A 15,359-nucleotide genomic window follows, 5' to 3' on the forward strand; every position below is an offset into this window, starting at 1 on the left:
GACATTGTTCCTCCTCGTATCTTCAAAAACAAGCTAAAGATCAAAGAATTCTTTCTCGTTCGGAATGAATATTTCTGAAGAACACTCGAAGAAACGAATCGCGCAGCGTGGAGGTTAGTTTCCGTGCAATCTACCATTCAAATGCGTCTGGAACATCTGTATGAATACACCGTTAGGCGCTAGCTGATGAAGAACGCATCGCAGGAACTGGTGCGCCACGCTGATAGCCCCGCCCGGCAGGTGCATGTTGGTCTCGCTTTGCCAGGGGTACATCGCGTTTAGGGCCACTCTGCGAACGTCGTAAAATCATTTAAAGACCCTGTAAAATCTTAAACAAACGTTAACGATAGAATTCCGACGAACTTGGTCACTACTCTTAGGATTTCTGGTAAAAGTGGCGCAGCCAGGGACGGTTCGCGATGAATGAACGTTCCCAGGTTAATGATGCAGAGGCCGAGCTCCTCGTCGGAATACTCCTCCTTCAGTGTTCCACATTCCGAGCACCTGTAAGGGAGCCGCAGTTTTATCTAACACCTTCGCTGCTAATCAGTTCCGCGTAATTACCTCTCGTAAATGCAGTCATCGCCAATGCGAAACAGGCTGTGCTTCATGGTCGAGTCAGCGCGATAAGGTTGCGAGACGTTGTCGAAGTTACTCTGCAATTGGGGTCCAGACCTGGAATTAGTCGCAAGCTAAGTTGTGGGACGGAGGGTATCGTTAATTACTTTTAATTCGACTCGTCGGTTTTAAACGCTGTACGAATATTTCGTGCAAGGGACAAAAAGTTTTAAAAATTTGTTAACTCTGCACTCGAGGGGCGACTCCCAGTCGCCAAATGATTTGATACAGCAAAATTATAAACTTTGGTATTTACCATTAACCTTCGTATACTGCATAAATACGTGAAATATTGAGAGAATAAATCTAATTAACTATAGAATATTTCAAGTGAAAAACTTTCGAGTGCAAAGGGCTAATAACATCAAATCTGGACGAGATGGATAAACTTTTTGAAATATTCCAAGAAGCATACCGTATATTGTAAAAACATAAATTTTAATTTTAGCAATTCCGAAAATTAAACATTCAATGAAAAAATACTCGTTACAGACGAGTGACGTTTTCTAGAAGGTACCATGTGTCGGTGTGCCTCGTAGTAGGCCCGTCAGGCATGTTGAATGGTGGTGCTCTCCCTGAATTGTCGCGTTGAATCCGAACATGCTCCTTCATCTTCGCCTTTCGATCATGTTCGAAGGACTCTATAGTCATCGACGGTGATTCCAAGGCTACTTGCTTAGTCAATCTCCTCGGGCTTGTGGACCTGCTCGAGTGGACCTCGTTCGATGTCGGTATCAACGATGCTGACTGAAACGTAACGGTCTACTTGAAACCTGTCCCACCTTTCGAAATCCTTGTTCCATTGAATCGGAAAATCTACCACGTTATCGGACGCTGTACTGTCTTGCTTCACCGGCAGCGATGCAGCATCTTTCCCTTTGGCAGTCCCGTTGCTGAAGATGTTCGAATCTGACCAAAGAGACGATCACCGAATCTCAGGATCGATTCTTTTCAATAACCACCTCCGCGATTCTAAGATACGAAAGTTACCGTTTATCTCGTGAAGATTGAGCGCCTGATGAACATGCTTGACCAAAGTACTGAACTCGCAAGTGCCCTGCGACCCGACCGGCAGCAATCGTTCAGGCTTCGGTAATTCCAGCTGAGAGATGCTTCTGGGACTCGCGGTGTCGCTCACGCTGGTGCACGTCTCGCTGTTCTGGTCGAACGACGAACCTGGCGAACATGTTGTCCGCATTCCGTAATTAGCATCCAACTCTCGTTCGCCACGTCTCTAGTACTTACTAACTGTCAGCACGTCCATCTTGGACAGCGGCGACTCGGGGGATCCGTAAGTGTCCTCGCAGCGCAGGATACGTTGGGTGGGCCTGGGACCTGGAAATCGGAACAGCGGTTTCTAGATTATCTTCGCAGTCCGTAGAGCCTGACCACATCTATGAAGCTTCATTTTCGACTGAATTGTTGTTGAAACCTGTGATACTTCACATATATTAACCCTTTCCTTTCTGCGAGCTTCTTCGCGGATAAGTTTTTCGTGTAAGTCTTTAAAACCATCGAAACTCGCGGAAGATTACTTAATATTATACTCCCTAACATCCCCAACAGACTAGTCTCTAATAGACTTCATTAATTTTCATAGTGACGAACGAACATTTCTCTCTACTAGGGCACGATAACACGAAAAAGCGAATGCTTTCGTGTGGATGTCGACTATAGCCTGCGCTTGTAGCGAAAAAGTTGAAGTAGATGTATTAAGTCCTGTTCACATTGTAGAGTAATATTTTCTCATGGTTTCATTTGAAAAATATCTAGTTAGATCGGGGGTGGCCAAACCGTAGCGCATTTGACGATTGCAAGTGGGGCATTGCATCCTTGTGTCTACTTATTCTTAAGAGCTTCAATAAACGCGTGTCTTTTGAACTCGCGTAAATTAATTTAATTGCGAGATTGAGTCATTCGTTTCCCCCCCTAAGCGAAGCAGATTCTACCCCCATCTCTATTTTCCTATCCCAACCGTAAGGTCAAAGAGCTGCTTGAATTGTATGTCGTATCTAAACTCGTCTTCTGGGTTAGGTATATCTGCTACTGATTCTGGCTCATAGGAAATCGGTGATAGTGTTACCTGTAGGACGACTGGTTGTGCCGATAGGCAACAGTCTCTCTACAGTGGGAGTTGTTAACGGCTGAGGAGTGTCGATCCAGCTAGGATTCTGCCCGTTCTCGGTGCTGGTGATCTGAGAGGAGATCGAGCTGACCGCTGGTGAACTCGACTGATCGCTGCTCGTCACTGTGACCACCTGACCCGGGGACACCGGTGAAGCTACGGTGACTGTCTGTTCTATACGCTTCTGGCGGCTCAAATGCTTCGAGGTCGGCGAGTCGGAATTGCTGGAAGCCGGCAGCTTCTCCTTCGCTGGCACGTCTTGTCTACGATCATTCCGTTAAATTCAGCTTTTCCTTTGTCTAGGGTGACTTGGATTACTAACTCTGAAGCGATATATCGAGTGAAACTACTTCGTGTCTACGAGATGCAACGAGGTTAACACTAAAATTATCGAGGGACTTATCTTAAATTCTTTTAATAAAAGTTAGAATAGTACGTTTCTTTGTATCTGTACAAATACACGAATTTCAGTTAAAATCTTTTGTTAAAACGCCCTTGTAATTTAAATGCTTGCTAAATAACATTTCTGCGGTGGGTCAATTCAGTGTTAAAGGTAGTTTCCGTGTTAAAGAAATGGCATCTGCAATAATCCTTAATCTTTCAGTTTCTATTTCCACTAAATGGTATCCGCCTAGATCTTAATGGATGATGATTTCTTTGTTCAAATCGTAGATTCTACCGTCATCGGAAAAGTCGTTAGATTTGTAAATTGATAGGTTGAGCGTTAATGAGATCAAGTCATTACTTTTGAGGCAGAGGCGTTGATGTACTAGTAGCAAAAGCTGTAGACATCGGGAAGGGCTTTGATGACGCGGTCTCCCCGTTGAAAGCTACTTGCACGGTGATGTTTCTTTCTTGACTCGCTTTCTGCCACACTGGCTTCTCCGTGATCGTTCTCTCGAGGATCCCCTTCTCCGGCGTCGATTTCTCCAGGAATTTTTCCGACAAGGGTTTCGCCTGGCCAGGCAGGAATGAGCCCGTCACCATCATCTTCACACCCTCTTGGACGCTCCACTTCTTCTGGGTTCCTTTCGATGTCTGTCGATCGAGAAAACAAGCATTATTCAATTCGTAAAACTATTTCGATTATTAATTCGCGTTCAAACCGAAAGGAGCCACGCAAATGATGAAACAGGCGTCGTTTCGTTAAATACATTAGTGCCAATTAAGGACTATACGATTCTACAGTGACCTTCTAGATCCAGTAATTTCCAAGATATTCATGTTTAACAGTAGAACTGTCGAGCAGTTGAACTGATTTTTAAACATTCTTTTATAGAAACCATCGAAATGCGTTGATTAAGATGTTGTAACCCCTTGTCCTATAATTTATTTCTTAACCATAATCGATACAACTACTTTATCGTTAATAATTTATTAAGAATACAACAAATTTTAATGCTTATTCTACGTCTACGTTTACTTCAAAGGTTAAGATTTATAATAGAAAAGTAATATTTAATTTATATTTGAAGAATGAATAACACTTAGATTTCATTAATTCGATTGAAAATTTTCGTCATGAGCCTGACACGATATTGCAAGTCAAGGGGTTAAGTTATATTTTAATTTATATATTAATAAATCAACTATTTCAATCATTTCTTGAAGAAGCATTTATCTGCTTTTAATTATTATGAAAGAATAAATGAGGAATGGGTCATTTTGACTCATCTGGTAGTTCTAGAGTCAAACAGATAATTTACAATTTCAGGCATCACTCGCTCCTCCTCAATACAAATCATGTACAATTAAACTAATTTATTTTTTCATCATTTTCATATTTTCCATAAAAGTTTCATCATCCTCGGTGAATCGTGAAAAAAAAAAACACCTGCAGAATAAAGTCGCGAGTGTACGTATGTATACAGCGATTGAAATACCTGATGAGAATCGTCGTCGTTCCCCAAGAACCAAGTGGGCCTGCTGAAATCCGTCTTCCTGCTGAGATGCTGACCCCAGTCGATCCGACTCCCGACGTCGAACGTGGTCGAGGCTTTGGGCCCGTACAGGGAGACGCTCCTGGTCACGGCGTTCGGGCTTTCCTCCAGTTCGCCGAGCGAGCCACCACTGCTGCCATGTAAGGTGCTGTCAGAATTTGGGCTCTCGGGTATTGCGGCCAGCTCGGACTCCGTATCATCCGCATTGATCGAGTAGCTTTGCAGAGCATTCACAATAGCGGAAATTGTAACAAGCGGCTACTAAGTGTAAGCACAGGCACGAGTGTGTGTGATGGTACTCTCTGGCTCCTGGACACTTTCTACAAGTTCGGACACCGTACGGCGCTCTATCAATCGTTTTATCACGGGGACGCAACGTTAACGTACAGTTGTCTCGTTCGTTCCTACCGCGTCTGTATTTACTCTTTAAATATATTTCAGTGTTCCTCTGCGTTTTCTGATGTGCTCGCGTAACAACGGTTTCTAGACGTACGCCTCTTCAAGACTAACCGATTCTCTCGTGGGCGAGTGTTCAAAGACAGGATCGATCGAGAGCTTCTAAGATTCGTGACGACTCGACTCGTCGGAACGCAAAGGGATGGTGCAAGCTTTCGAAAATCGTATTCCCCAGATTCGAAACGGAATTATCGTGATCTTGGATGGGTATTCTTTTGGTAGAGCGAGAACAATGTTGAAGACAGGGGGGGGGTTTAACGGGGAATCCGTGAAAGTGCAGTGTCCGCTAACGTGTCGATCAAGGAGCATTCCAAGCTAGAGTAGCCTAATGCTCTACCTTATCGAGGGAAGGTTAAGATTTCATCTAAAATGCAATCCTATAAGATAAGTGGCGTGAATAAAATGACCTGGAATGCTTGTTGTTGTAACGACAGCTCGGCGTGCTCTCCTCCCAGTGCGTCTCCATCTGACTGTGAGTCGCTCCGGGGCTTCTTTGGTGCACCGAGAACAGGGGTGTCCTTATCGGAGGACTCTCCGTGTTCATTTCTCCTATTGTGTTCACTGCTAGGTCGTGGTCCACGCCGAGAGACGGTTGCGATACATCTAACGAACAATCGATCTATCACTGATAATACACCCAAGGCAGAGCTTCATAAAGTGGATGATAATATTGAAATCTTGCTGTTCCTTGTTTATAAAATGTAAATGTCGCAACTTGATAACGTGAATTCATTACTATTATTAGTTGGCACTAATTTTTAGGCACACGTTAGTTCATACGAAAATGATAAGATGAACCTTTTAACTGGCAAGATTAGATTTCAAATTACCACGTGATCTAGAGGGCGGAGCGCCCATCACCACCGTAGCAGGGATCCTCTTGCACTGATGGTGCTGCATGTCCAACGTGTTCAGCACTATCTTGATTACCACCTGCAACTGGCTGCACCACGGTTGTTGGCTATACTGACACTGGATAAAATAACAATCCTCTATGTATATTCGCAAGTTACGGGTAGCTAAAATCAGTTCAGGAAAAGAGTGCTGCACCTTATAGAGGATCACCAAAAGAGACATCAGCCAAGAGCGTCTGTTGTGGGGCTCGAGGTACCAGAGGCTATACGTTGGTGCTTGATGATCGGTGGTTGGCACTCCTTGAGGTGGACAGGGAGAGTGCTGCAAAATAGCGAGGACCGGCGGTGTCATCACCCAGCCCATCACGTGATTCTGGTCCAGAAGCTGAGGGAGATTGGCGATGAACACGTTGAACACCGGGGAGACCCTGTCAGAATTACAGTTTCAATTTCTCGTTTCCTCGAATTGGATTCTCTTGTCCGAGTGTTAATTATTATTCCTTTGTAACACAGATAAAAGGGAGATTACTGAGAAAGTGTTAAGTTTCGAAAGACGAAGCACGATGCGTTTGCTTTTGTAGAGACTATGTCCAATGAATAAAGGAATTGCAGCTTGACATTTGTCTATTGTTGCGCATAAACAAATTTAACGGATGAAGTTTAACGTTATTGTTTGAACTTGGAATATTATACCTTAGACGTTGAGGAGAAGTATGAAAGGTCCGTTCGATCTGATTGTAGCCTAGCAAAAGGTACAAGTGTCGCAGAACGATCCCTTGCGTCTTTGACAATGGTTTCTCGTCCGTCGGATAGGCCTGTGGAGTACATATTATTTGTTGTACGATAAACGAGGATTTCGGATGAGTTGAAGCAAAAAGGAATCTACCTGATCCTGCCTCGAGAGAAATTGCATCAGGAGGAATACCAATAAATGCATCGTCTCCTTGTCGGACTCTTCGAAGTCGATGATCTTAGAAGTGCAGCCTGGCAACGCGCTAGTTTCGTCGACCATGTTGAGCGAGTGGACGTGGCCATCTGTAATATTGATGGATGTTAATGCGCGCACTGGTTCGGGAGAAGCTAAAAGTTGAAACTCGAATCTACGGAGTATTGGTAGCTGAAAACTGGGAAAGGATCTTACCCTCGTCATCATATAATAGGAAGATCAAATTAGTTGAAAGAATTCTTTAAAATTCCTTATCAATAAAGGAGACTATGTTGAGGGCATGAAGTCGGGTTAAGATTAGAGATAGAAGAATGTTCAAGCATTCGCTACAGTTCCGATGAAATTCGATGATCGTTCAAATTTACTTCTTACTTCTATTCTGTGATTCTTTTAAGTGATCGTAAAATAACATTGAACGATCATTTAATTCGTACATAGCTACGAAACTACCTACAGCGTCTATAAAGAAGCGCAATACAAAAATCATCTACAGGGTACTATGTAAGCCATTCGTAACATAGGAAATGAATAATTCACTGTATTCCAGTGAGACAAGATTTACATAGCAGTTACTATCAATTGCGACAACAAGACATAAAAAAGAAAGAATTCGTTCACAAAACAGACGCACTTAGCACAGTAATCGGCGAATATGAACACTGAAGCTCAAACATTTGGACTCGCTAGGAAAATCATAATCGTTTTAAGTGAACTGCGATTTATATCAACAAGTTACATTCCAAATCTTTGAGCCTTAGTGTATAATCAAAGAGGGGCAGAACTTCCTTCCAATGGCACAACGTTCCAATAAATATTTTTCAATTCCAGTTTCAAGCGTTCTATCCGTCGATCGAATTTCCAGCATCGAGGACAGAAGGAGGTACAAAAGAAAGACAAGAATTAATAACAAAAATTCTCGTGAAAGAAGATAAATCTCTTCGTAATCGATTTACAGGTTATATGAAATGTCTGCCCGTCCCGGATGCGCAGCGTTAAGCCTAGGCCCCAAAGCAATCCTCCAAGTTACCCCATAGACAGGGACTTACCGGTGGTCCCACACCGAACACACACCTATTCCCCTGAATGTCGACATCCTCGACACAACCATGATATAAATACTGCGTATATACAGACATAGGGTGGGGTGTTAGTACTTAATAGGGCTGCGGTGGTAATGGGAAACACGGGAACATTGAACCGCGTAACACAGAGGAATGCCGCGTGTTTGAGGCGAGCGCAGACACACTACTCTACCTGGTATACTGTTATTAGGTGGGGTGGACCCCAGCAACTGACCCAGTCCGAATCTGGAGCTCTTGCGCTTCAGGATAGGCGCCGAGTATTGCCGGCTGTACACCTTTTCCTTTTCTGCGCGCGGGTGAGGGAAGCGTAGCACAAGTCAAAAACAAAAGTAACGTGGTACCGTAAAAACGGGTGCGGTATACAGTTCCTTTTTTTGTCGTTGGTGCGTGGTGACCGGCTACCGTTCGAGAGAAAGAGACTCTACGGCTAGCCGGGTCGGCCGACAAAATGGCGGACGGAATCTCCGGTCACACCGGTGCTGTCTCTTAACTACCTTAGCTCTTAGACTACCGATTGCTTTCTTCGTATCAGATTTCTACTCGATTTTTGTTTCTGAAGACTATTACTGTTTCGAAATTTAGTGAATGACCCGTTTATTAAACGTAAGAAGTGATTTGGTTAGGGACCTTCGTAGATTCATTTTGAGGAATGATTTGTTCTGAAAAGGATTCCTACTATGTGATATGGTTTATCTTCATTTGTCATAATTTTTTAAAGAGAATAATTCACGCGTGTAGTGGGAATCCTCTTAATCTCGAAACATTCAAGACAGCAGCGGTGTGTACCCTAATGTATCGGGAGTGACTTTTAGAGTAGATTTAATTTCCACGAATCACGTCACCTAGTCTCTTTATGGATCCACTAGACACTGACACAATCATCGGACGATCTACGCTCTATCCTGATGTTATTCTAGCTCTGAGAGGAAACAGCCTGACGATGATCTAATTAGAATCAGTTTTTCATCAAACTTTTGGCCTCTTGTTATACGGTATTCGTAATAAAGACAATCGTATAGCGAATCTCAGTGTACTCTCCAAGTACCCTTCGACCTAGTACCTTGCTTCGTGTCCTGTCGGGGAATCATCGATGCAGGCGCGGACATGGTGCGTTTGTAGGGCCATTTCGTGCCGAAGCTGGCGCTCAGTGTCTTTATCGAGTTCGAGCCGCTGCCGTCTATCTGCGACAAAGCTTCTTGAGCCCTGTGCAGCTTCTTCATAAAGATCTCGCTGTTCAGATCCGTGTTCCTCAAGTCTACGGAACGATTCATCATGTACTGTACGTCTTGTGCCTCGTTGGAAACATTTTTCATCAGTTTGTCAAGGCACTGAATTATCTTATAAAGGAACCTTTTCAACCAGCACACGCCGATTTTAATGAAGCTTACGTGAGACATAGTTCTCAAGAAAATATTTGATACTTTCTTATCTTATTGACTCTTGCTGACTTACGTCTCTGAAACTAGGGAGTCCAGGAAAGAAATTTAAACTGCTCATTTTGAGGTGAACAATTTAAATAGAAAATTTCTTTTCTGCACCTCCTAGTTTCAGAGATGTAAAAACTATTTTTCAGTCTTTCAAAGTGGATTTTGGCCGATTAGAAAAGTTTCGTCAGAATCGGCGTGTACTGGTTGAAAAGGTTCCCTTATTAGAACAAACATTTACTCGAAGTAACTCTGAATAGACTGATCGAAGCGTGATTAATCGACTTGCCGCGTGGATAAGGAATATCCCCGGACCTCTCCAAGCTGATCTGGGCCGCGAGGAAAAGGGCGTCGAAACGGTTCAAGAAGAACTCCCACGTCAGTATGTGTCTGTCGCTCAGACTGTTGTGAAGCTGATAAAGAGATTGGAGCACCATAGGTCGGTCCACTATCACAGTATCAAACTGAGTCTCTAAGCAGAGTATCAGCGACTGAAACCCAAGAGTAAATCCAAAGACAAGTTCAATCGATTCCGTCCGATAGAAGCGTTAACCTTCAGAGGACCGGCATGTGTACAAATCCCCTAATTATGCATCATGCGCACGTTGCAAATATACATAAATATTCGTAAAAGAAGAGATCATTAATATATTTACGAAAAAACCAGTCCTCGAAAGGTTAACCCCTTGCCATATGATTTTCTTCGCGACCAGCCTCGACTAACTATTGTTAACATCAATAATTTACGAGAAATGGGAAGAAATGTTTTGTTCCTTGTAAATAGGATTGACTTTGATGGTGAGACATTGCAAAAGGTAAAATAGTCTAAAACATGCACAGACAAATTGGCTTGAATCCATTTGGAAATCTTATCCACGAGCCTCGCTCGTCATTATAGGGCAAGGGGTTAAAGAAGTTTCTTCCGCGTGACCTTACTCTCATAGCGGTGTCGTGAATGGTACCGAGGAACAAAGTGGCCCTCTGAGCGACGTAAACGTTGCTGTCGTCCATGCTCACGATCAGATAGCAGAACGCGTTCGCCAATGCCGCCTGCAAGCTCGTCACGTTCCTCAGCGGCGTCGAATCCATGAACCTCGCTATCAACGTCACCCTTTCGACTGTCGGTGGTTAGTCAATTCAGAAAAGAAACGAAATCATTTCGCATCGTACCGTCTGCCAAGCTACACGGATTGATCACCGTTAACACGTTGACTGCCAAACAACGCTCGTCAAAACTCCTACGCAGTCGAAACAGTTCTCTCAATACTAGAACTACCGAGCTTTCTTAATTTTTTCATGGAGACTGTAAGAATGCTTTCATTAAGATTTCATTTTAGTTCACGTATTCAATCATTATAATATCTCGATGAGGTGTTTGTGCCTTTTCAGTACTTGTGAAAGAAGAAATCGGAGATGAGTCATTTTGATGTAGTAATTCTAGTATTAATAAAGCAGAAACTAAAGAGTGAAGGTTCTTTGTAACGACTGCTCGGCTGTCTTTGTATCTCATATATCCAACAGAATTTGGTTCGCTCGATATGTCGCCAACAAGATTAACGTTTCACACTAAAACTACCGAGTAGTTAAATCGACTCTTTGAAATTACTGTATAGAAACTCGAAGAGTGCATCTATTGCGACTTCAATTGATTTACAATTAAATGTGCGTGTAGCTAAATCAATTTCTTTAATAATTTCTCGCAGAAACATCTGTCATCTTTTTAACACATTGCGTACTGGCTAATTATCAGAAAACTAAATTGTGCGGATGGCGATTTTCAGTTTAACTTATATCATTATATATAGAAAAACTCAAATTTCATATTGTTATGTAATATATTTTACACAGACAACCAATTCGAATTACATTCAATATTTTTTTAAATGCAGTGGTAGTTAGCAAAGTTTTCTACCTAAGTATCTTAGTACAAAAGCGAAATTTCCCGTTACTAGTGCGCAATATGTTAATATTGCAAAAAGAAGACGCCAGGACTAGGTAACTTTGATCTATCTGGTAGTTTTAGTGTCAATTTCATAGAAAAAAATGGGTCACCCGAATTCAGCTGACGTGGCAGTCAAAGTGTTAAATGAATGTTGCTCGACTACCTGCGACGAACCGAACACGCCAATCGGAATCGTGAAACTCTTCTTCGATCAGCCGCCAAAACGTGTCGGTACCGCAAGGCAACGTCACGCAATGAAGTAACAACGGCACCGTGATCTGCGCTATATGCGAATGCTCCGCGTTCAGGAGACCCCATAGGCTGTGGGTCACACGAAAGATTATGCAAGAGCAACAGTGATCCACTTGCAATTCATTGAGACTAATTCTAATGATCACTTTCAACGTGTATATTATATACAGAAAATACCTGATACTTTTCATTCACCTGAAAGTGGAACCAGTTAAATCGACGTTCTTGGACTGAGTTAAATAAACAATAATCTTATTTTCGAATCATCGAGACATTCAGAATTAATAGACTAATCTAATTCATTCGATTCTACACACAACGAGTTGAATTTTAAAGGAACTTTCCTTCGCACACTTTCGAAGGATATAATTTTGCATATGTTTTCATAGATATTTTCTGGAGAAGATTCGTATTCTTACTTTTTGATCAAGAGATTCTCTTGACACCACGTGAAGAATCCCCGGTGATCCTTCACCGCTATGTTGAACGCGTCGCCGTACAGGCACATCACGTTTAGGCATTGGAGCATGTAGTAGAGGATGTCTGGCTTGTCGACCGTCAATATTTCCTAAATACCAGAATTAATGTTGTGTAATAAATGTCTTTATTATGAAAGAATAAGTAATATTATACGACACGCTCAGAATTCTCGGGGAGGTCAACGTGTTAACCTTTTATCTTCCAAATAGAAACTTTTAGAAAAAATACATTTATTTTCACAGTATACGTTAACCAACTCATTTTTAACGAAAATAAGTATTTTCGTACAAAGTGCTATTCTACCTCAAGAAACTGGGTAAGCATTACTAAATATACATCGATTTTATACAGATGACTTCGTGACTAGTCCATTGGTTCGCATTTTAATGATATTGGAACATATGGTTTCAAGACGATGCCGTCAGGAATTAAAGGGTTAATCGAACACACTTGAAAGAATGCAATTCAGATTTGTTACCTTCAAGAGTTTGTGTATGTATTGGAGTTGCTCGGGCAGGTCTTCGATCTTGAACCGGAACTTTCCAACGGAAGTGTGCCAGAAGTCCACGTCTTCGTTCTCAGGACTCAGATTCAACGGCTGGTCGTTTTCCCCGATTAATCGCGGTTTGGCCACACTCACCGTTGCAGTACCTGAAACGGAAATCCCATTTCATCGGCTACACGCAATAGCAAATTAATCCTTCGCCGACAATGCAGATTTGACACTATTTCTTGTATGAATTTGAACATTTGCGAGAATCTTGACTTTTGTTACTGCTTCATTAAGAAAACTGTTTCGACTGCACAGGAGTTTTGACGAGTGTTTATTTGGCAGTCAATTTGACTCCAACACAATTTCTTCTTTGTATTGCGAAATGGTATAAAGATTTGAGTACAGTGTCATTTGTGTCTCAAATGAGGGACTGTGATTAGTATCTTAGAATTCTTTCAGGTTTGTACAGAACTCACAAAAATGTAAAATCGAATTTGATCATAAAAGATTCATATCGCGAGGGTTAAAAGAAGATAATTCCCCTAGATTCGCAGTAGTACGAGTCTCTCCGTGAGCGGACATTCGGCTCGCATTTAGCTGGAATCGATAGCGTTCACTTGTTCAGAGAGAGTAATTAATTCATCGAGGTAGAACGAGTCCGTGCGTGGTCAGGCATCGAACGCGTGAATTCGAGTTGATCGATCAGCCTGTTATTAGCGTGTGAATAGATGAAATGGAAGCTTAGAGATTGGTTTCACTGGATCTTCGATTTCCCGATAGATTTCTGAGTCTGTATTTTATTTTGACCAAAAACGTTAGTAGCGATAAAACGTGCTGAATTGTTGTGCAATGAAACATTCGAATTGATCTAGAGTTGGAACCATTTGAAGATTTTCCTTCGCTGTGAATGTACGAACTTCCGTGGTCTAATAGTTGGAAAATAATAACATGGAAATCGACGGTGATAATAGAAAAGTCGTAGAATAAATATCTATTTCATGTCGAAAAAACACAGCGCATTTGAACGATGCGGACAACTGACGGCGCACTCTTATGTGACGAAACGCGCTCAACTTTTCAGACGCGTGTACGTCGCATCACTACTCTTTTTGTATATAAGTAATCCAAGTAATACATTTTGTATTTCGTTGTTATCTATTATAAATTAATGTATGTATATAATAGTATTAACATAGATTAAGACAAGCGCTGTCGCGCTGCTTGGATCTTTTCGCATCCCATTCGGAAAGCGCCATTGCGCTGTGCGGCTTTTTTCGACCGGGTCTTTCTAAAAACCTCTGGTACTCAAACGGATATAACAATCGACGAAAATGGAAAGATAAATAATTCATGATCGAAGTAACATAGATAACGTTGGATTTTCTCACCTACATCGGTTTCCGATAGCGTGACAGCCCTCGCGACCGCTGACATCACCTTCTCCGTGGGCAAGATGGCCGCGAGGTCCAGCTGCTCCGAAACAGTGTCTACAGTGGCTGTCATGATCTGTTCGAAGAACTGATATAAACGATCAAAATAGCTACCTCCGGCCACATAGATTAGCCTACCGTGTCATTGGTCACACAACGCCCAACATTTCGCAGTGGAAGAAGAGAGACAGAGATAGGCACACACAGTTTAGACGAAGAGCATGCTGCATTTGTTTTCGCATATCGCATTTTTTTTTTGTATCGTTTCATTCTTGTTCTATTTTACTTTTCTTTTCTTTTTGTTTTCTTTTTTGCTTGTTGTTTTGATTCTTGCGGAGAAGTGTTTTCGCACAAAGAGGGAGACAGATCAGTGTACTTTAGGCGGTGTAACAATTCGTGTATGCATTTATATTTATATGTATATTTGGATATATATATATAAATAGAAATAGAGAGAAATTTAGCCATTTAGTCAGATCGAGAGAAGAAACTGTGCCCGTGAGAGCGTACCTGAGGCATGTTCGCCAGGACACCGCTGACGGAATGCGTTTCCGGTACCTGCATGCTGATCACCACGTTCGATTTCGAATCCCCTTTCCTTGAACTCTCGGGACTCTTCCTCCCGTGTTCCTCCGCCGACTCGTCCACGATTTTCTGCAACGATTCGCATCGCAACCCCATTTAATCGCAATTAATTCGAAATCGTAGACACTTGATCATTTTGTACAATATTTGATCTTTTCATTTAGTTTTGATTGTTTCTTACTCCCTTAATAATTTTGTATTTTATCTTTCAATTTAATTTTGATTGTTTCTTATTCACTTGACCATTTCATATTTCATCTTGTTATTTGGTTTTATATTTTGTATTCGGTTATGTTATTGATCGCCAATTATTCAGAAAGTATCCTGTCTTATGATGATTACATTGCAAACCTGGGTTTAACATTTACAAAATTTTAGCGCGTCATTTCGCATTTGAAACACAAGTATATTCCACATCAATTTTCAATTTTCCAAATTTCCTCTAATGTATTAAGGATTGAAAATTATTAGATCGGGATCTGAACCTGCGGTTATTAATATCTGCTCGTAACGTTCGTCGTTCAATATTTAATGATCAAGATCGTAGGAGTCAGTCTTGCTAATTACTATAAATAAAGAGAACAGTAGGCCAGCTTGTGTCACGCTGCAACGTAGAAAAATCATGGTTCGTATTTAGCAGTGATTTTTCTGGAAATTTAACCGAATGATCTAACCACATTCCGATATAGAGCTGAGCAAAGTACCATGACCTATCCCGAGTGTATCGTTGAC

At 41.8% G+C, this 15,359-nt stretch overlaps 1 protein-coding gene across 3 annotated transcripts in view; it reads right to left on the minus strand.

Moving 5' to 3' along the window:
• The window catches only part of unc79 (UNC-79 domain-containing protein), a 31,919-nt gene that overhangs the window by 3,645 nt on the left and 12,915 nt on the right, over window positions 1-15,359 (minus strand). The window contains exons 15-38 of one of the 3 annotated variants that reach the window (XM_076369762.1): window positions 14,553-14,696; window positions 14,001-14,118; window positions 12,598-12,770; window positions 12,059-12,207; window positions 11,551-11,708; window positions 10,382-10,563; window positions 9,735-9,936; window positions 9,082-9,276; window positions 8,194-8,307; window positions 6,880-7,028; window positions 6,687-6,808; window positions 6,190-6,421; window positions 5,970-6,111; window positions 5,547-5,742; window positions 4,627-4,900; window positions 3,489-3,781; window positions 2,702-3,006; window positions 1,862-1,953; window positions 1,609-1,801; window positions 1,439-1,527; window positions 1,136-1,365; window positions 565-675; window positions 364-504; window positions 135-289 (exon numbers count right to left, since the gene is read on the minus strand). In XM_076369762.1, the coding sequence (XP_076225877.1) occupies window positions 135-289; window positions 364-504; window positions 565-675; window positions 1,136-1,365; window positions 1,439-1,527; window positions 1,609-1,801; window positions 1,862-1,953; window positions 2,702-3,006; window positions 3,489-3,781; window positions 4,627-4,900; window positions 5,547-5,742; window positions 5,970-6,111; window positions 6,190-6,421; window positions 6,687-6,808; window positions 6,880-7,028; window positions 8,194-8,307; window positions 9,082-9,276; window positions 9,735-9,936; window positions 10,382-10,563; window positions 11,551-11,708; window positions 12,059-12,207; window positions 12,598-12,770; window positions 14,001-14,118; window positions 14,553-14,696 (4,159 nt within the window). Of the gene's footprint in view, window positions 1-134; window positions 290-363; window positions 505-564; window positions 676-1,135; window positions 1,366-1,438; window positions 1,528-1,608; window positions 1,802-1,861; window positions 1,954-2,701; window positions 3,007-3,488; window positions 3,782-4,626; window positions 4,901-5,546; window positions 5,743-5,969; window positions 6,112-6,189; window positions 6,422-6,686; window positions 6,809-6,879; window positions 7,029-8,193; window positions 8,308-9,081; window positions 9,277-9,734; window positions 9,937-10,381; window positions 10,564-11,550; window positions 11,709-12,058; window positions 12,208-12,597; window positions 12,771-14,000; window positions 14,131-14,552; window positions 14,697-15,359 lie in introns of all 3 variants that reach the window. The other 2 variants (XM_076369761.1, XM_076369760.1) reach the window with 2 other exon arrangements.

Source organism: Nomia melanderi, chromosome 8 (assembly GCF_051020985.1).
Source record: "Nomia melanderi isolate GNS246 chromosome 8, iyNomMela1, whole genome shotgun sequence".
NCBI lineage: Eukaryota > Metazoa > Arthropoda > Insecta > Hymenoptera > Halictidae > Nomia > Nomia melanderi.